Source organism: Podarcis liolepis, assembly GCF_965112155.1.
Source record: "Podarcis liolepis genome assembly, chromosome: 8".
In the NCBI taxonomy this organism is placed as follows: domain Eukaryota; kingdom Metazoa; phylum Chordata; class Lepidosauria; order Squamata; family Lacertidae; genus Podarcis; species Podarcis liolepis.
Window position 1 is genome coordinate 44,056,619 of NC_139560.1, and position 22,065 is coordinate 44,078,683.

The following is a 22,065-nucleotide window of genomic DNA, read 5'->3' on the forward strand; positions in this document are numbered from 1 at the left end:
GACTCCTGTAAACAAACAAACGACGTCGAGAAGGGCCTGATCTACATTTGCTGTGATGATGGTCAAAACTTGATTTCCTTCACGACCGTGTGTATCCGATTCTGTTGCTGCTGCGTTTTGCTGAGCCTGGCGAGGCGGTCGCCGCGTGCCTCGAGCTGATCAGGTAAGGGAAAGTTATCTGCAGTTCAAATATAACTTCGCGACAACCTGCCATCTGCTCGGCCAGCCGCCCTCGGCTCCCCCAAACCCCACCAGGCCAGGCGCACAGTAATCCGACTCCCCAGAGCGCGCCGGGCGGCTTCCCTCCTCCTCCCTCGTCGCTCGCTCTCCAGCAACTCCGGCGCGTCTCTGCCAGGCGCACAAACCCGGGAAGGAATGAGCGACAGGAGCGCATCCGGAGGCTGCTGGGGGTGAGTCGTCGGGGCGCTGCAGCAAGGCGCGGTGGGGTGGGGTGGAGGGCGCCCCAAGGGCTGCTTCACGCCAAATGGCAGGAGAGGCGAGTGTGGGATTAATTGGGGGGGGGGGTTGGCGCAGGTGGGGAAGGCGAAAGAAGGGGACGCGGGGCCGAAGGCAGGTGGCAAAGACACGCAGAGAGAGAAACGCAAAAAGTTTGGCTACTGTGCACCGCTCCAGACCTTGGAGTCCAATTCGCAAAAAAACCCAAAAAACCAAAACAAAAACCGCCCAACTTTTAATAGCGATGCCTCGGAGTTAGACCACGGTTGGACGTGGGCTGCAGCTGAGATGCAGGAAGACAGCAGCTACGCACACATACGCGCACAAAAGGTGGTTTGGGGAGAGCTACTAAGAGGGAGAAGGGAAACAAACCCCGCTTTGTTCCGGCGCGCCAAAAGAGCGAAGCAGGCCGTTTGGGGCTTTCCATTTGCCAAAAGACAAGAGAGAGGCGAGCTTGAGATTTTCCTGGAACTTTTCGGAGGGTGGGGTGGGCAAACGAATTAAGAGGAAGGGATGCGATCTGCAGCAGCAGTAACAACAACAACGCAAAGAGGCTTTGGCCGGGGCTCCGCGAGTGGCAGAAAGCGTGAAGGGGCTGGGAGAGTTGCGGCTGCTGCTGTAGCAGCTGCTGCTTCGCGAGGAGGACGTCCAGCAGGCTGCCCGGTCGCCCCCTTGCCACTCGGAGGCCAGTGCCTGGGAGGCGGGGCGAAGCAGAGGCCGTCGCGAGAGTCCTCTGCCGCGCCGGCCCCTTCGGCAGCCTCCGCGGAGCTCGCTCCGTCGTTTCTCTCCTCCTCCCTTACAATCCCACATGTCTCCCACCGGTGGCCGCCTGCGCCCGGATCGGCACCCTCCGCTCGCCGTTGTGAGTTTGGATTCTGGGTCGCTTCTCCCACCTTCTTTGTAGGCTCCTTTGGGATGAGCTCTGGGTTGATCAATATCTGCGACGGTGTTTCGTTTGCAGTGGCGTAGCGTGGGTTGTCAGCACCCGGGGCAAGGCAAGTAATTTGCGCCCCCTAACCCGTGGATTTGCGCCCCCTAACCCTAACCCCCAGATGTTGCGCCCGGTGCGGCCGGCCCCCCCTGCACCCCCCCACGCTACGCTACTGTTCGTTTGTTAGTTTGTTTGGTGCTTTTATCTTTGTTTTGGCAGCATGTATATTCCCTCTCCGCCAAACAAGCCGGCGAAGTTTCGTGAGAAAGCCCCACTTGCAAGTCTCCCCTGTTTGCAATATATACAAGGTTTGCTGCGTGCGCGTACGCTCGCGCGCACTTGGACCCATAACTGTCTAAGCCTGAAACGTTAAACCTAGGCGATCGGCGTCCCCGGAAAGGTCAAGGGCAGTCCCCGTCTTTTTCACCTATTTGGAAAGAATCCTAAAAATATACCGTTGCCAGCAGTTTGTGCTTACTCCGCGAGGTGGCGGCTGGGTCAGGGCCAAGGGACCCGCGACTGCAACTCTCAGGTTTGCGTTCCAGAGGACTCCAGGCGCGGGACCCGAAGGTAAAAAATTGCGTCTTCCAAATTCTTCTCCCACCTCCAATTTCAAACCCTTTTGGACGCCAGCACGGGCTTGACCCTCGGCATTTGCTGAGGTTTCGAAACCCTGAACGTTTGGCACAAGTAAGGGAGGGGGGAAGGATTCCATTCTCGTGCTTGCAAAGATAATATTTGGCTTGTTCTCTTTCGTCCCTCCCCCTCCTACTGGGTTGCTAAGTGGCGCTCAGGGGGGGAAAGATGCAGGCAGGCACACACGCACTCCAGACTGCTGTGCTCTCAGAACTTGCAACCAGGCACAGTGGCTGCCAGGAATGTCTCTCTCTCTGTGTTCATAGTTAGAATTCTCCTCTTCGAGGAAGCATGAACCTGCAGAGGGTGTCATGTCTGTAAGATTGCAACTGGCAACTTGGAGTGGATCTGGCCTCCACAATGGGAATGGCTTGGAACAGAGGGCCATTAAGGTAGGGAAAGGGAAGGCCTTTCTTAGCCCTCTTCCTTCTGGCTAAACTTTAGGAAAAACTTTCTGGTGGAAAGAGCTATTGGACTGTGGAACTGACTTCCTCCGAAGGTGGTGGACTCTCATTCATTGGAGGTTTTGAACAGAGCTTGGGTGGCTGTGATTTCTGCATTGCACCCATTGAACTAGATGACCCTTAGTTTCCTTCCAACCCTTCTATGGTTCCATGACTCCTAGTGCCACTGTTGGGTGCAGGTGTTAGAAACTCAGGTTCAGATCCCTGCTCAGTTGTAAAACTCTGGAGATGATGGAGAATTTGTTGATTTAATTAGTTGAAAGCTTAACTTTTTGTGGGACCTACTTCCGTTTACTATCCAGATCGAAAGTTAGTTTATTGTACTGGCCAACTTGTACAGTTAATTTGGCAGGCATCTGAAGTTGGCATGTCATAGCTGGCATGTGATGGATAGTGTAGCAGTAATTATATAACAAATATGATATATGCTGTTTTTAAGAAGGTATAAAAGCTGTGTAAAACCTGTGGTCATTACCTTTCACTTACGAGACTGTCCTTTACTGCAGTAAAGTTAATAAAGAAGGGTATCATCTTGCTTAAATATAGGTTGTGTTTTTATTCAATAAATTCCCTACCTGGGGATGAACAGTAATGCTCATGAGTAAATGTCCCAGCAAGATAGAATCCTATACAAGTTTTGCAAAAGTATCTGTAGAGTTCATTGGTTTCCAGTATTTTGAGTATATGACTGCAGTATTAGGATTGCCAACTGTTTAAAAGGCAAAGGGCTCATTTAAAAGTTGTACAGCACACAGAAATTCATGAGGTGAAGCTTTCCCCATCACTTCATCTTTGTACCATGAAAAGTTTCACCTGCTTGATTTCTGCCTTTCAAGAAGCTCTTAAATGACATGAGGAATTCTGCAAAAGTGAAAGTGATCAACCTTATAAGGTGTTTCCAACTGGTTTTTACATCATGCATCCCACTGTATTCTTTTAGTTGGAACTGAGGCCTTTTAGGAAGTTTTGTTATTTTGTTCCAAATCAGCAAAAAGTTGCTTTTATAAAATCAAAGCTGAGTTAGTGGAATTCCAACAAAGTGTATAAAATGTATAATTCAGAAAAAGATGGTATATCAATCTCTGGAATAAATAAACTTTATTTTGTGAAAGCATGATGTAAAATACAGTGGTGGATAGCTTCTGTTTTGATAATGTTGGTTTCTCATAGAACCATGCCAACAGCTGGAAAGAGAAACTCAAGTATGTGACATGATTTTCTTACTTTGGCAGCAGATGATTGGCAGGGTTGAGTCTAGTAGGTCAGGCAGGGGAGGATGAAGGCAGGCAGTGAGAGAAGCCAGGAAGAGCAGAGGCATGGAGGTTTAGGCTGAGGAAGCAGAAGAGCCTGTACAGTAGTAATCCTAGTTGCTGCACCATCATACCCTAACTGCAAGTGGAAGTCCATAGGGCACAATAGACATCTGTAGGTGGCTTAATTAACTACGTAGCATCAAGCTGGAGTTTCAGGACCTTGGATAGCTCTAATCAGACAACTCGTTTTACCAAGGTCTGGAGATCAAATGAAACCTGTATCAGCCTTTGGACACCCTATCCTTTCCATGCTCTGCACCATTCTTGAAGAGTAGAGTGCCTTAAAGTGGTAGTTCTCTGGCCTAGAACCCTGTTGCCTATCAGTCATCTCATGTCTTCTGCATTGCCTGGATTGTGGAGCAAGGACTGGGAAGTGTGAAGTCCCTGCTATAAAGGGAATCTGTCTCCAGGGGTGCTGTCTTGCTATCTCTGGGGGTTCCAGTTTAGGGAGCTCTTGCTGACTTGGCTCTGGTTTGGTTCAAGACTTGTACGGCTTACATTGCTGGCCTTCATGATGTAGCTGGTTCCACTTCTGTTTTACAGCTCAGGGTCAGGGCATTCTCAAGCAAAGTCCTGGCCTTATGAATTTACACTATACAGTGGGGGATATTGATTCCAAATAGTTCAACCCTTTGGCAGTAACAACCTTGGTTGGCTCCTTGAGATTGTACAGAGATTGTGAAGCCAGAGGCCCTGGGTTCATGTATTTAACTTGCCTATTTGACCAACTAATATATCTGATGCGTGGTGCAATCAAGAAAGTACTGCAGCTATGCTGCACACAGACTCAAATAACAATTTTAAGGTGTCTTTGGATGTTGCAGGGAAAGGGGAATGAAAATGACTCATTCTTCCAAAGGTATCCATCAAAAGTGGAGATTGTGCGTCTTCTCCCATAGTGACGTGAGGGCATAGTTCAGATAAATGACTGGTTACCATACAATCTCCTGTTGGGAAGATTAAATTTGGGACGATGGCCAAATCATATAAATGGGGGTGTATATCCCTCCTAAAGAGTCCAGGATTGTGGGGGAAGATGTATTTCCTATACTCTCTCCTTGCCCTCCCCCCCCCCACTCAAAAAAGGAGGGAGAAAGCAGTCTGAGCTGATTCTAGAATTGGGGGTGGGTCACCTTTAGTAAACCCCCTTCACTTGAAAGCATGGAAAACAACAATTCTCTCATGGCACTTCTAATTTTTTGGGGTGTTCCATGCAGTTTGACAATGCTGTGCTGTTGGAGAAGTTTCAGGTGTTTACTGGAACCTGGACCTCACCACCTTTGAGAAACAGTTCTGGGACATGGTGCACACACTACTCCTAAATGCAGTTTGCGGGTAGCAAGTAGGATTCATTCATCACCTCTTACTCACTGCTTGATAATTCTGGCATAGCAGAGAGCAGGACCAGATTTGAGAAATCCCAGATCTCCTCCCATGGTCATAGCCTCAGCCATGTACAGTATGTAAATGTGGGAAATAACAGTGAGAAATAGGGGAGGCATGTGGTAAATGGAAGTGGGAAGTGGGCACCCTTCCTTCACCCCACTCTTAGCTAGTTATGAATAAATGTTAGCCCCACCTAGTCTGGGACCTTCTGCAGATGATTAGGAGTATTTAGAGCCAACCTTGAAGTTACTGGGTCAGCTCCTGATGTTGCTTTGTTTTCCTTTTTCAGTAAGTGCAGACGTCTGTGTAAGTGCGAAGCCATCATGGTGGCATTTAAAGGCATCTGGACTCAGCCTTTCTGGAAAGCTGTTTCTGCAGAATTTTTGGCCATGCTCATTTTTGTCCTCCTCAGCCTTGGCTCTACAATCAACTGGGGTGGAACTGAAAACCCTCTGCCTGTCGACATGGTCCTCATTTCTCTCTGCTTTGGACTCAGCATTGCAACAATGGTGCAATGCATTGGACACATCAGTGGTGGCCATATTAACCCTGCTGTGACTGTTGCAATGGTCTGCACTCGGAAGATCAGCCTTGCCAAGTCAGTCTTCTATATTGCAGCCCAATGCCTGGGTGCCATCGCAGGGGCGGGAATTCTCTACCTTGTCACCCCCCAGCGTGTGGTGGGCGGCTTGGGAATTACCAAGGTAGGGTAGAGGACTTGGGAGTTCCCTATTCTTATGAAACATAATAAAATGGAACCTGAACCCCACAGCACGTTTCCAATTTAAATTCAGGAAGATGCATATTTTTGCTCACTGTTGATTTCCCTACAGATTATAGGTGGGTAGATAATATGTATTAGCTGTGGTCAAGTACTAGGTATGGTGGAACAGTTATCTATCGAGCATTAGAATGATGCAATGTGGAGTCTAACGTATCAGTTATTGTGACTGAGGGAACACGATGCATTAATTAAACTTTAATCAAAGACTACAACTGAATTTTATTTTATTTTTTGGCTGATAAAGCTTCAAACAGCTATTGCTTCAGCCAGTTTGCAAAGCAAACCATCATTCTTGCCAATATAGTTTCAAATTGAATTATATTTACACTGGCACAAATGCTCATTCGCATTAAAATGTATCACTTCTGCTTTATCTTGCTTCCGCCAGGCTCTTTATATTAACCTTATGCATGGAAACATTCACACTTGAGTATAGATTTGTCAGAAGACCAGCATGGATGTAAACTGAAAGACTAATACCATGTAAATGTGCTTTAATGTCCTTATTTATATGAACAAAGGAGAAATATGTGGCCAAGGTTAAACAATCTGCAAGAAGATGTTTTGAGAGTGTGCCTTCACATTTGGAATGGCTTCTCGTGTGATTCACACTGCTATCTTTTAATAAAAAGGGTGATCTCTTGATAGTCATCCTGTGGTGGAGACTGAAATGGAACCCATTTCCATGAAAGAGTTTAGCATATGCTTGGCAAACTGTTTTTCAAAAATCTTGATAGGCAGGCTGCCAAGGGCTTCATGAATCCATTCATAAGAACAGATTCCATGTAGCTCTCCATAATTAAGTGAATGCTAGAAACCTATTTCATGAGAGCAGGGTTGGTGGGGAAGCAGCTTGTGTAAGCTTTTAGTGAAGAGTAGGTGGTATTTATTCTTTAACTCAAAATAACAGCGCAATTTTATGTAAATGCCTTCGATTTATCCTACTGACAGCCTTTTCTTTACACCCAGCAATTGTTCTCTAATAGATATTTTCTTTTTTAAACTTTTAGAAATGATTTAATACCAGGTACATAGCAGCCAGGTGTGAAATGCAATTTTAAGATGAAAACATGGGAGTGTCGAAATCTATGTCATTATTATAGTGACTGATAACGCCATATATTTAAGATGACACACTTCTTTATAATAGACTGTGCCTTAAATTCTAGTTTCATTCTCCACTAATAAAGAATCCCATCAGTTAGCCTCACTGAAGGAAATTAAAATGCACTTGGGCTTCATGCTGCCTACTTTTAATTGAAACTGAAATTAATTGAGTTAGAGCTAATTAATGGATTTATAATAGAACACTAAACTACAGTCCTCCTAAGGAAAAAAGAAGCCTTTCATTTCTTAAGTATATCATGTGAACATCTAATGGGAAAACCAGCGCTCTGTCCTTATATGCGCTATATGCATATAGCAGACTGCATCTTGTGCTAGGCCAAATCTTGTATGAATGAACTTTATTACGGTCATAGACCAGGATTAAGAAAAGCATATAGATAAAATAGCAGTTGGGATTTTTGACCGATAATTGTTAGGGCAAATGAGGGCAAGGAAACAGGCATAAAACATCCAAATAAAATACAAGATTAAACACAGATAATGGGTGGATAAAAAACGAATAATTAAAACAGATAAGAGCTAAAAACCAACAAAGACACGCAGTTAAAACAACTGTAAGAGCATAAGAACTAAAAAACTCGCAGATAAAACAACTATAAGAGGCTGCAGAGTAGAAGCCTCTTAAATAAAGGACACTCACAATGTTCAAAACTGCTGTGCAAATATGGTTAAAACAGACAATTAAAACAATATACAACACTAAATTTAGAAACAATGTACAGCAATAAACTGTCCCAGGGAGTTGACTCAGAATCACCCATGGAACCGTGTTTGGACCGTGTTCAATCCGAATCTTGTATGTTTCTGCCATATATGACAGTGACTAAACACCCAATTCTGTGGCTTGCTGCAGCAGCACAGAATTGCTTGTGTCAGAACGTGAAAAACTATGTCACTTTGACATTTGAAAAATGGACACCACATTAGTACCACAGCTACACAATGTTGCTGTCAGAGCTGCAAAAAAAAAAAAAAAAACAGACTCACAGGGAGCTAAAATAGTGTCACCCATGCCAGAGCACAACCTTGGTCAACCCAGAGATCACCCAGCATGTCCTGTATCCAGTCCTGAATCAATTCCGGGATGGGACTCTGTTTAATGAAGTTAAAAAACTCTTATTAAACTTACAGCCAGGAGCACAGAGAAAGAGGCACTGTGTTGCCTTCCCCTCACACACACTGAGAACAAGAGAGTTAAAGTCCCCACTGGCATACCTCCCTGCCAGGCCTTGCAGCCTATTCTCAAGACCCTATTGCTATAGCAACCTCCCAGACCTTCCTCTGCTACAGTGGCGCCCTTCTTGCTTCTCCCATCACTGCTGGTCTCTGCAGCAGTGGTAGTAGACCTGGGCAATCACTGTGGCAACAGGGCCTGGTGGTGATGGGCACTCCTTCACAAGAACCTTCCCTGACAGGAAGAAGCTTGTAAAGGAACTCTGCCACCCTGTGGGACTGAATCCTCTGCTCAGGACTGAGGATTGTGGAGGACTATGTGGGGTGCTGCTTTGGAAGCCCTTTCCCAACTCGACCTAGGCCCAAATCCCCCCAAATTAGCCCAATTAGTCTCAGGAATAGACCAATTTGGTCCAGAACCCTGTCCAGCACCACCACATGGTCTACCCTTTAAGGAAGGACCAGAACCATCAATAAGCACTGCCTCCCAGCACTATCATAGTCAGTGGCACAAGCCTGCTATTTCAATGACTTTAAATTAATCCATTATCATCATCAACAACAACATTATTTATTCGATTTCTTACCTTATGTTCACCAGGGCAGCTTACAGCAATATAAAAATACAACAGTAAAATTAGTCAAAACAATCTTCTCCCTCCTTTCCCTTTTCTTAACTTCATTACAGACACATCCGATTTGAAACGGCTTTAATTAGTAGAGAGGAAATTATATTTTCCTGATGTAAGAAAAGTAGTTTACACTTTTTCTGTGCTTCCTGAAACTCCAGTGTGTTTCCTTTATTTCTAGGTACATGATGACCTTTCTGCTGGCCATGGACTAGTGGTGGAGCTGATAATTACGTTCCAGCTGGTCCTTACTATTTTTGCCAGCTGTGATTCTAAGCGAAGTGATGTCACGGGTTCAGTGGCACTGGCAATTGGACTTTCCGTTGCGATCGGACACCTGTTTGCTGTAAGTTGCCGGCCTCTTCCATGAGCTGTGCTAGGTAGCTAACAGTAAAGTGCATGTCATTACAATGCTTTATGAATCTTACTCCAAAACCCACTGTTGGCTCAAGCAGTGGCGTAGCGTGGGTTGTCAGCACCCGGGGCAAGGCAAGTAATTTGCGCCCCCTAACCCGTGGATTTTAGCACTCGAGTGCGAGCGCGCCCTCGGATTTTTCCGGTAACACTTGACTTTATAGAATCATAGAATCGTAGAGTCGGAAGGGACCCGATGGTCATCTAGTCCAACCCCCTGTGGTGGTGGTGGTGATGATGATGATACATTTTATTTATACCCCGCCCTCCCCAGCCAGAGCCGGGCTCAGGGCGGCTAACACCGGTAAAATTACAATAGAAACATAATGGGGGGAGGGACCAATTTAAAATACAGGTTAAAATGCAATTTGAAAAGCAGCCTCATTTTAAAAGTAGCCCACAAATCAAAACTGTAAGGGGAGGGAAGACATAAGGGTCCCACTGAGTCCAAACCAAAGGCCAGGTGGAACAGCTCTGTCTTGCAGGCCCTGAGGAAAGATGCAGGACCACGCAGCTGTCCCATGCGGGGATCGAACCTGCCACCTTGACATCCCTATTTCCATAGGGTTCGGGTTTCCGAGTGGCTAGGGAAACCAAGCTGGATGGGGAGGGGAAGCCACAAACATGAGTCTGACCAAACTGCGGGAAGCAGTGGAAGACAGGAGTGCCTGGCGTGCTCTGGTCCAGGGGGTCACAAAGAGTCAGATACGACTAAATGACTAAACAACAACAACAACAACAACAACAACAACAACAACAACAACAACAACAACAACAACAATAATGTATGAAGTTACATTGAAAGACCTACATTGGCTCCCTGTACGTTTCTGAGCACAATTCAAAGTGTTGGTGTTGACCTTTAAAGCCCTAAACGGCCTCGGCCCAGTAGACCTGAAGGAGCGTCTCCACCCCCATCATTCTGCCCGGACACTGAGGTCCAGCACCGAGGGCCTTCTGGCGGTTCCCTCCCTGCAAGAAGTGAGGTTACAGGGAAGCAGGCAGAGGGCCTTCTCAGTAGTGGCACCTGCCCTGTGGAACGCCCTCCCACCAGATGTCAAAGAGAAGAACAACTACCAGACTTTTAGAAGACATCCGAAGGCAGCCCTGTTTAAGGAAGCTTTTAATGTTTGACGTATTAATATTTTTTTGGAAGCCGCCCAGAGTGGCTGGGGAAGCCCAGCCAGATGGGCAGGGTATAAATAATTTATTTTTATTTTTATTAGACACCCCCCACGCTACGCCACTGAAGTAACTCTACAACTTCAGAAGTCATCTGAAGGGAAGTTTTTTTAAATGTTTCATGTTTTATTATATTTTTATCCAAGGTGACTGGGGCAGCCCAGTCAGATGGGAAGGGTATAAATAATAAAATTATTACTAATATTATTATTATGGAATAGGGCGTCTAAATTTTCTTTGATGAAATGTTGCAAGGTATTCCGATTAATGCTTTTTATAGGATATTGGACACGGTGCGAGTTTATGGCTGCCAAGTATTGGCCTGAAAGGAAGCGCAGCCGGCGTCAGGGAACTGCTGGAGGATGGAGCTTGCAAGTGTTAGAATGCAAAACGCGGACAGGTTCAGGCACGCAAGAAGGTGGGGGAAAGGGGAGCCCGGATGGCTCAGTTTAAGAGCACGGATAAGGCCAAGGTTGCAGGTTCGATCCCTTGTACGGGGGCAGCGGCGTATTACTGCATTGCAGCGGGTGGGACTAGATGACCCTCGGCTCCCTTCCAGCTCGACAGATTCTATGAAAGCGCATGGAGCGCGGAAGTTGCATTGCAAGTAATACGCGGGGGGGCGCAAGGGTTGCAGAGAGAGAGGGAGGGAGGGGGGAACTGGCCCTTCGCTGGACAACTGACCCGGCCGGGCTCTGTTTCCCAGGGAAGCAGGAAGTTGCAATCCAAAGTTGCAGAAGCGCCCTGCTCCTTCTTCCGCGGAGGGAAACGCTCCTGCGGAGGCGAGAGGCAGCGAGGAGGCGAGGAGGTGAGGCTTTTGTGAGGTAGGGAGAGGAAAGACGGGGGAGGGAACCCAAGGAGGATTTGCACGAGAGGGAATGAAGAGGAAACGCGCCTCCCACGCGGAGCACTTTTCCCCGGGAAATGCACGGGGTGGGGTCGTGGCTGATCCGTGCTGCGCGCTCGCGTCGTGCGGCCCAAAGTGCTGCAGGATTGCCAATGCAAGACCCCCTTTTAAAACCTCCCCCTCCCCCAGCTCTGGAAAAAAAGGGGGAAGGGGATGGCGTCGGTGTCGGGGTGCGGAGGCTGCCCGTGCCCGGCCAGGCGTCAGTGGCGGCGTCAGCGCTGCTGCAGCGGCTGCTCCTCCTGCGAGCAGTGAGTGGAGCGCAGCCGCAGCGGCGGTGGGGGGCGTGCGCGCACTAGGGTGCAAGGCTGGCAGTGGCGGTGGCGGGGAGCCCGGCCGAGGAAGGAACTTGTCCCTTCCCTCTGGACTCGCGCCCCCCGCAGATGTTGCGCCCGGTGCGGCTGGCACCCCTGGCACCCCCCACGCTACGCCACTGGGCTCAAGTAAATTTGATGTGATGCCTGTATATCCCCAAGTACCTTTTGACTAACTTGCTCCAAAATATTGACTCCCTGCTTTGAAATGATATTATTGTATATGTGAAATAGGAATAATCCTTGTTTGTCTCACAGGAGACACCGATAAGGTGTGGTAGAAATATTCCTGAAGGAAACATATAAAGTCAGCGTACCTAGACATCTTGTTGAAAGCAACCCTTTCAGATTGGTGCTTTATTGTGGATGCATTCTGTGACATGTTTGTAACATTATAATAGTGGTGGATTTATTAAATAGTAAAGAATCAAATAACAGTGTGTACATATAGGTGTTTGGTAGGCATAATTGTGTGACATCCACACTGTACACATTTGCTCTACATTTTGAAAAGTGTTATATAAATCTAGGCCCACTGGCACATTTTGCTTTTTGAGTGAGTGCCATGCGTACTCCTCCAGTCACTTACACCAACCCCAGATTACCCTCCCCCACTATGCTGAGAGAAAGAGGGCAAGGATGCACACACATACTTCTCTTTTCCAAGAGATCTGGGTAAAAGTCAGATCCGGCAGAATTAATCTGAGCTTTGAAAAGCACATAGAGATGAAGAAGAAAGTTGGAAAGAGTATTCATATTCTATGAAGTATGAGTAGTCCAGAGGGATGCTCACAGTCCTGGAAAGAATTTCCTAGCAGTCCTGTATCCTGGTTTCCGTTGCTGTCTCTGGCTCATCGCTTCTGGATTGGCATGAATCTTGAGGATAGACTTCAGCAACTGGAGGTCCATGGGCTAGAACTGGCCCACTGAGAAATGTTTCCTATCCCCATTAGCTGCCAACCAGGTGGGGGAAAGAATGCAGAGAAAGTGGCATTAGTGACTTGGGCAATAGATCTAGAGCAATGCCAGTCATAAGCTGGTTCCATCACAAGATCATTAAAACATGTGGGTGTCTGATGGTTGTGTAATAATGATTAACAGTCTTCCTTTTAAATATCTTGCAGATTAACTACACAGGTGCCAGTATGAACCCTGCTAGGTCATTTGGACCTGCAGTTATCATGGGGAAATGGGAAAACCACTGGGTAAGTGAATATACCTGGATACTTCTCATTCACTCATGCATGATTTAGCAATGGCCACCAACCTGCTGGTTTAGGATTAGACAAATTTGTGGAGGACAAGGCTCATCTATGGCTTCCTCCACCATCAATAGCAGTATTATTACCATCATGTATTTTATTTATTTCAAAAAAATTATATACTACTTGATTGCAAAAAAAACCAACCCACATGTTCCAAGATGAGTCAAAGTAAGACATTACCTATATTAAGTTTGATTCTGTATTGAAACAGAATCAATGCAATCTATAAGAACTTGTACTTAAACAGGATGCTCCTACAAATGTCAGTTGTCTCCTGTAACTAACTGATCTAATTAGATAGATTTCAGAAGGTTCTGCTGGAATGCCATCATAGAACCTTAGCTGTGTCTTCATGAGTGTATGTTTCTAGGCTTGCTTTCAATTGCTCACCAGATTTCCTTTCTTAGTGTTAGGAAACTGCTGAGATATGCTGGCAACATAAGTGCCAGTTGAAATAAATTAAAAAATTGTCCAGTAGCACCTTAGAGACCAACTAAGTTTATTCTGGGTATAAGCTTTCATGTGCATGCTTATACCCAGAACAAACTTAGTTGGCCTCTAAGGAGCCAATGGACAATACTTTAATTTATTTCAACTGCGTCAGACCAACACGGCTACCTACCTGAATCTAAGTACCAGTTGTTTGACTTCAGGTGTTTGTATTGTTGTGAGTTTGGGGGGTGGGTAGGCTGTATGCCTGAGTCACTTCCAACAAGGATCCACTTTCTTGAATAGTCAGACAAGTTTATTGGTAATCACCCACTAAGTATGGGTTGTTAAGGTAACAAAGGAAGTGGCTCCATAGCAGAGAGTAGATGGATGGGCCTCACTGCCTCAACTGTTAGTTAGTTAGTTAGAAAGACAAAGGCCTGAGTTGAGGCATGTGAGCTTGAAGCTTGAAGCAGGAGGAAGTTGGCTGGGAAGCCTGAGAGACAGAGTCATGCCAGATTTCTGCTGTAATCCAAGGCTGTGATTATTGGGAGAAGAAAGACCCAGTCGGGTGTTAATGCTGTGAACCCCTCCATCATAGGCTAAGGTTGTATATATGTGTAATTAAACTGTATATCCTAAAGACACCACAGTCTCCGCTGTCCCTCATTCCAAGGAAACCAAACCCTGGGTAAGTGCCTGGAACTGCTGGAATCTCACACCACTCAGTGGTTGGGGTGGCGTGCAACAGTGTGTTGTATTGATTTAGTTTCATCCAAAGCTATTTTATGCTGATTGATTAATGAACAAAGGCATTGCTGATACAAATGACAAAGCATCATCCAATCAGAATTCAAGAGAATACTAGCTATTCTTCAGTCAGCCTAATTAAGATTCTTGGGTGTGAGTTTATCATTCTGTGTCTGTATGTGCTCCTATGCCTATAAAAGACACAGCATTCCAGGTATTTATAAAACATCTGTTCATGTGGCTTGGCTGAACACACGTGTTCACATACTGTGCCAGCAAAGCCTCTGATGTGCCATTTACACATCCAAGCCCTGCTAAACTGGGAAGGTTGTTAAGATTTCCTGTAGCACCAAATAAGAGAAGCACCAACTATGCTAACCTTGGTAACATCCAACTTCCTTATTGGACTCTTGACATTTCTTTGAAACGGTACTCCCAATCCGTGCTTAATGTATGTTTCTTTCTCCCTGTTTTGTACAGATATATTGGGTGGGACCAATTATAGGAGCAGTTCTTGCAGGCGCCCTTTATGAATATGTCTACTGTCCTGATGCTGAATTCAAACAGCGGCTCAAAGAAGCATTTACTAAAACAAGCCAGCAGTCCAAAGGGAAATACATAGAAGTTGAAGACACCAGGAGCCAGGTGGAGACAGATGATTTGCTTCTGAAGCCTGGAATGGTCCACGTCATTGACCTTGAAAGGGGTGATGATAAGAAGGGTAGAGACCCAACCAATGAGGTGCTATCATCTGTATGACTAGCAAGGAGCACTGAAAGCAGGGAACAGTCTACTAGCAGGCCCACAGATAGCCTTCCACCCATAAAAGAGACAGATTTGTTGTAAATTAGCCACCTGCGACATCATAAAATTGTAGGAAAATGGCAGCAGTGAATTAGCTGTTTAATCAGACCAGACTCCCATTCTGTTGACATGGTAGCAGCTAACTGTGTTGAGGGATCCTCATAGATTATTCCAAATTCATAAATGTCCTTTTGGCAATACCCATAAGGGAATCCTTTAATTCCCTCTCTGCTTTCTGAGTGAATTTTGAAAGAGGCATTGGTTTTAACGCAAGCAGTTATGAGCAGGAAATAGCAATCTTCGTCAATCAGATTGACAGATGAAACTTATCAAAAGATGCCTATAGACACAGAAAGAAGTGTCTATCAGATTGTTCTTCTGACACTTAATTGGCTGTTGTCAATCCTGATTAGAATTTTAATGACAAAGTCTATGGCAGGTTCAGTGAAAGCAGAGCCAACATGCAGGATACAACAAATGCTTGCAAAAGCCTCATTCCTCCCTTTCTTCTAGTCCTCCTGTTATTTTTAATCCTTCCATGCTACATTTGGGAGAAGACATTTAAACAAAACAAAAAAACAAACAAACAAGAATTGTCATTTGCCATTTGATATCTACTACATATTCATACAATTTATACTTCCACAAAAAAAGGAAGTCCTCTCCTTTTGACTCATAATCTTTAAAATATCCCCCACATTGAGTTGTCCTTCCACAAAAACGTTCTCATGACATACTATTGCCGGAACTGTTGAAGACATACAATGAACAAAATAAGTCCGTATTATACGCCATCTTGTAATGTGTGCATTCCAGCCAAAGTTAAGCCCTGAGAATTCCAGATACTTTTACCAGGAGGCATTTGTACACAGCTTAACTTTCCCAGTGACATCAGTGGGACTTAACAGTGGTTAACTTTGGGTGGATCATGTCAAATAAAAATACGCAGGTATCAAAAAGAAGTTGAAGGCTGTTCTGTTTTCAGTGCACTTATTCAAACAAATAAAATGTTACTGTGCCAATTTTATATAACTGAAATGCTAAAATTGTGTAACTATTTTGCTCACAATGTGATTTTTTTTAAAAAAAAAAGCATAACAAGCAGGCTTTTCATAATTATTTAAAATACTGCTGGGAAATGCTTTGGTGGCTTGATGGTTTGCTTTGAATACTCTGTCGCTAAAAAGATTTGTTTTAGAGCTGCGTCAAACACAATGCATTTCCTATATAAAAAGCTCTACATCCAGGCAAACTGCATGTAGATTTCCACGTGTGACAGTCGCAGACATGTCTGCTCCACTGCTTGCACTCAGTGTACATAGGCCAGAAAGCCATTGTCAACAGAGATGTGTGCAATTGTTGCATGATCTCCATGCAGTTATAGTATCAATGAAACAGTTAAATAGCAACTGTGAATTTTCAATGCATCAAGAAGCCAGAGCATGGAATAGCTTGCAACTTTGTGTGATGTTGTGCTGCTGAATGGTGAGTTTGCCTTTTATAAACTTCAAATGCTTTTGGTCAAAAAGGAGTAACGTTTACACTTTCTCTGAATGTAGCCAGAACTGAAATTTGCTATAGCTGAGGTTCTTTGTATGGAGCTCATCCATTCCTATTAAGGTTTTTGGTGGTAAATGTGGCGAATGTACAGAACCACCCTGAGAACACCTGGTCTTGTAGAAAAAGGACACTATACTAGTGGTGAATATTACTAAGTAGGGAGAAGTACATAGATAATCTTATGCACAAGAAACACGACGTGATAAAAGAAATATACACTTCTTCCTCCATAAAGAAGCAACACCCATCTAACAAAATTGCCCAGTGTGAAGCAGCACCAAATGCACTGCACAAAAAAGGAAAGAACTGAGAGTATAGCAAAGCCAAAACAAAGAAATTCAACTAGGGCTGTGATCCTAAGCAAACCAAGTTACTTCCTAAGGAGTAAGGCTTGTTTGGGTTTAGTGGAACTTCTGAGTAAAAAGACATCATATTGTGCAGTAAAATTCGCCAGGTCTGCCAAAGGGAGACCATATGAAGAAAGATACTAATGCCCTGATGAGTGCTGCTGCACTCAGATCCCTCTTGATGGCTTCCCATAGGCATCTAAACAGTCTGGTGAGAACAGGATGCTGGACCACATGGGTCATTGGCCTGATCCAGCAGACTCTTCTTTTGTTCTTAGAAAATAAACTACTGTGTATTTTGTAAGCATTGCAAGCCATCTGATGGTCATAAGGTTGCGTACAATTAAGTTTATATGTGAATAGATGCGGCAATGAATCATTACCCCAATCAAGATGTCCATGTGTGTCCCAACGCACACCTAGAGCTGTTCCATTCATCTGTGGTGCAGCACCTCAGCAAACAGAAAGAGATGTGGACGGAACTCTCAATGAAAATGTCTAGGGAAGTTCTGTGGACAACATTAGAGCTCATTACTCAAGAGCAAATTACTGGTTCAAGATCAAGTGTCTTGTGATTTTGACGTAGAACGTTTTTCCTTATCTTGTTCAAGAGAGAGATCAAAACAATACCTTTTTAGTCACCATTTCCAGGTGGAATCTCTGTAATTTCAAAGTTTACAATATCTCTCTTGCCAATGCTCAACATGTGAACCCTCGGTGTCTTTCACAACCTTAAAAGTCAGAAAGATTCCTCAGCCAATGTAATATAGAATCCTGGAAGTAGATACAGAATTTTCATTTCACTAGTGATGTGTACTTGGTTGTATTTCTCAACATGTTTTGCACTGGTGTAACAGTTACTCTTTGGTTATACACTGCAGCTCCACTTCATAAACATATGACTGTACTTTCTCTCCTAAGCCTTTTTGTTTTAAATTTGTATTTTGGTAATGTTTCATCAATGCATGTTTATAATTTACATTTTGTTAACTCACTGACTGTGATACACTTAGAGGCTATTTCAGTGGCTTATTAAGATGTCTTACAAACTGATGTAACATGTGAGTCTCATATTTGAGAGAGTGTTGTTGCCATGTTGTTCATAGCAAGCACTAGATGCAAAGCAAATCATTTAGAGACTGCTACAGCTTCACATACCCTCATCAACAGAAAGACCTGATAGTTTATCCCACTTTGTGTACCATACCAGGCCAGCATGAAGTCATAGAAATTATTCTGAAAGAAATGCTTTATACTCACAGCTGCCTTTCTCCTAGCTTTTCTGCCTTAAAATAAAAAATCCTCCAAATAATTTGAAATTTGGATGCTGAAAGTACCTAAGAACTTTGTTGTGTGGGGGGGGAAAGAATAGATTGTGTATAGTTGTACACACACTTTCTAGTGTTGTACTGGCAGAAATGGCAGCATGAACATCACCTTTGTAATGTTCTTGTTTTTATGTTTTGCCGTTCATATACAGCAATTCTCTACAACGTTAATTGCCATAATCATTTGCATATGTTTCAGTTGAAATGTTTGGTACAAAGGGCAGCAATTTTACTTGGAATGTTATCTGTTTGGAGGAAGCATGCCAATTTCCTTTGCTAGTTTTGGGAGCATGTGGATTAAGTAAGGGAAGCATTGTCTTCTGCTTCTCACTCGTGTCCCTCCGCAATTGAAGAGTCAAAGGAATCTTCATCGTGAATGTGGAAAGCTGTAATAAATAAAATGAGATGTCACAAAATATTTCATTCTGAAATCTCAGGTGCATATCCAGAATGCAATTTATAAAAGCCTATTAAGAGCTGCACAAAGGATAATCTATCACTTGTAGGACCAATGATAAGGGCTAAACTAGTAAACATACTAAACATATGGCCATTAAAAAAAATTATTACAAGTTCATTCAACCTTATCAGAACTGATGTGATAATAGTATTATAAATCAAAATGTGTAACATTTGGAATAATCCACTTAAGATGTCCTACTGTCAACAATAGAGTTTTATCTTGTTCCTCTTCTCTTCTGCTGTATTCTTTATGGTTATGTCTTGTAAATAAACTATTGTCTGTTTTGATTCATCCCTGCATTTTCTTCTTGAAATGCATTTAAAATGTTATAAAGACTTCAGATATGAACGCTGACAATTAGGTGTCATGATGAATAAATGTCATTTTGATAAGGAATGAATAGTTGCAGGTTGTGGGTTGGAATAATATTCCAAAGGGGTTCGTGATGGTAACTTTAGGCTCTTTAAGGCAGGGATGGGTGAACCTCAGGCCTGGGGATTGTGTGTTGCCTTCGGAGCCTCTCTAGCCCTCAAAACTCTTTGCTCACAGTTTCACACTCTGAGTGTGCCTGGCTGGAATGTGCCCTTGGACTCTGATAATGCCCCTTGATTGTCTAGAGAGAATACATAGGATTGTGTGGGTATGTGTAGAAACTGACCTGCTGTACAAAGGTGAAGTCAGACCTCTGATTGCCAAGTGACTTGTTTGGACACTAGGGGAGGGATAGTCCCTCTGGAGAGGGTAGTTTGTCCGCCATTGGTCCCCACCATGCACTCAGCTCTACCTGTGGCTCCTAGAAGCAGTCAGCATGTAACAGCAGCCACACCCCGGGAAATAGCTTCGACTGGCTGGCTAAACCAGGTGAGGGTAGATGATGGGTCTCAACCCTTTGGTGATAGTCGGTGTAGTCCAAAATATCTGGAGTGCACCAGATAGATAAATGTTGAATTAAGGTATCCTAGGAAGACCACTCTTCTCTGCCATAAACTTGCTACCTACCATTTTACTGAGATGACCCTGCATTATTGTATTTTGAGTGCACAATTTCTTCCATGTCATCTCGGGGATCATTTCAAGTCTGCTTTCGATCCTATCCTTCCTATTGCAGTTGTCCACAAGGGAGGTTATCCACTCCCCAAATATTTATTTGCCTTTTCATTGTGCCTTCTCAAACTCTACAGTGGTCTTCGATCTGTTGCACAGCTAAGCTCAGTTAATACCTCAGAGAAATCAGTGGGATTTGTAGGTCCTTAATTCTACTGTGTTACATCCTGCATCTCTTGGGGGAACATGAATTTATCAAATGTTTAAATATTGTGCCATTGTTGTACATATAAGGCATGTGCCCCCCTTTCTCTTTATGCTTCAGCGAAGTCCAGCTATTCTGTGCATGTTATGTGAACTGCTATTTGTCAAAAGGGTCACTTTTGTTAATCTGTGGAGGTGAGGCTTACTCAAGGTTCATTTGGTTTTCTCAAAAATCCTTTGTTAATTCAGATCATAAGTCTACTCTGCTCTATCCAGGATTTGCATCATTTCCAGTCTTGTGACCTTGGAGATGCTTAACTGAGGACTCTCTGTATATGGATCAGAAAGTGCTCATCTGAGTGGTGAATTAGATGTTACAGCAACAACATCAGATCATGCCTTATTCCAAGAAATCAAATTGAGGGTGTATGTGTATGCTGTTCACGCCCCTGTTTTTAAAGGTTAAGATACAATGATTGTGATCATTATAATACTGGGTCCCTGGGCAGATTTCAGCAATTTAAAAATGCAATATTAAAAACCATTTAAAACAAATTACAGGCAACCCCTTATTTGCATGGGGCTTGCATTCCAGGTCATTGTGTTCTTGCGTGAAATCGCATACCATTGTAACACCCCATTCCATTCTGTTTCATTCCTGCTCTGCCCTGCTCCCGCCCCGCCCATTTAATGACATATTTTATTACGTTTCTGGGTTTGGCACTGTGCGTGTGTGTGTGTGTGTGTGACTGTGCACATGTCAATCACTCCTAAAATGGGGGGTTACCTGTATATCTGAGATGTTAAAATCCCAGATAAAGAGGTGTGTCTTCAACATATGGTGGAAACTGCACAGTGAAATTGCCAGACACACTTCTGTTGGAAGGGAATTCCACAATTTAGGGGCTGCCACAGAAAATGTCCTCTCCCAGGCTGCCACTCCCTGAACCTCTGAGGGTGGTGGAATTACCAAGAGGGACCCCCTCTGTTGGTCTTAACACCTGAGAGTTGGCCTGTAGGAAAGGAAGTTGTTTTTCAGATAGTCGGGGCCTAAGTCATTTAGGGCTTAAACACTAGGGTGGGCAGCTTAAACTGGACCCAGAAACAAACTGGCATTCAGTACAACTGCTTTAAAACAGGAGTTATATGAGTTGTAAATGAAACCCCAGCCAGTAATCTGGCTGCTACATTTTGGACCAGTTGAAGTTTCCAAGTCCTCTCTGAGGGCAGTATATAGTGCATTGGAGTAATGCAGTCCGGAAGAACTTGGAATATGTAACACAACTTTCTTTTCAGAATTCAGCTTCACTTTAATAACCCACATCCCTCCCACCACTGCCTCCAAACACCAGTTTAGCACCAGCCCTTGATCTAAAAATGGAGGCATGTTCCCTGGGCACCAAACAGCACCCTATCCTGAGACTGGAAAAAATGGTTCTTCGTATATATTCATTGGCAAGTTGTTTATTTTATGCAAGTAAATTCTAGCTAGCATAAAATCCTAACAGCATCAATGACAAGGAAACACATTTTTCATATATATCAACGGGGCATAGCTATCATTCCCTGCAGAAGCTGGCCTTGAACTTGGATGGAATCATCTGTTCCCAAAGGGTGAACCTTTCGTATGGAGAAAAGACAGGAAAATACTAAGTTGCCACAAGAAACAAGAAACTTCTCTTGGCAACTCTTTAGGGGCCAACTGGAAAGTGGGAGGGAAAAGGGCATTTCATGGTGTGGTAAGTTGTCCCTGTAAACTTCTGAGCACATGCCCAGGGACAACACTTTAAAATAAAGACTTAATGTGTATAGAGATGAAACATGACAGGGTAGGGACAAAACAAGTTACAGAGATCAGGAAAATGTTGGGCTGTGATGCCATTTGCCTGGTGGTGATGCTTCAGAGAAACAGCTGCACAACATCTTCTCAGAGCTAATTTGGACCAGCTGCATCACAAACAGGAGACCTACAAGCAAGGACGAATGTTTTCCAAAGCACTTATGATTTCTCACTCTCTACACAGCTGTCCAGAACAGTTCAAGTTTACTGACTGGCACACACTGCTAGGGGACAAGAGGAAAGCTTCTGTAGCCTCCAGACTCAAATCTGAGCATGTTGCTCTGTGGCTTACAACCTTTTATATCTGAAAAAAAATG

General features: G+C 44.2%; 1 protein-coding gene across 3 annotated transcripts; it reads left to right on the forward strand.

Moving 5' to 3' along the window:
* The first annotated feature begins 286 nt into the window (after positions 1 to 286).
* AQP4 (aquaporin 4) lies at positions 287 to 18,951 on the forward strand. Of its 3 annotated transcripts, none has more exons than XM_083517799.1 (5): positions 287 to 410; positions 5,476 to 5,890; positions 9,082 to 9,246; positions 12,839 to 12,919; positions 14,639 to 18,951. In XM_083517799.1, exons 1-5 carry the CDS (start codon positions 376 to 378, stop codon positions 14,915 to 14,917), a joined length of 975 nt encoding a protein of 324 aa, XP_083373925.1. In that variant the 5' UTR covers positions 287 to 375; the 3' UTR covers positions 14,918 to 18,951. The 3 variants fall into 3 exon arrangements, with proteins under 3 accessions (XP_083373925.1, XP_083373927.1, XP_083373926.1); XM_083517801.1 differs by lacking the exon at positions 287 to 410 and adding an exon at positions 720 to 904; XM_083517800.1 differs by lacking the exon at positions 287 to 410 and adding an exon at positions 976 to 1,318.
* Positions 18,952 to 22,065: the final 3,114 nt, after the last annotated feature.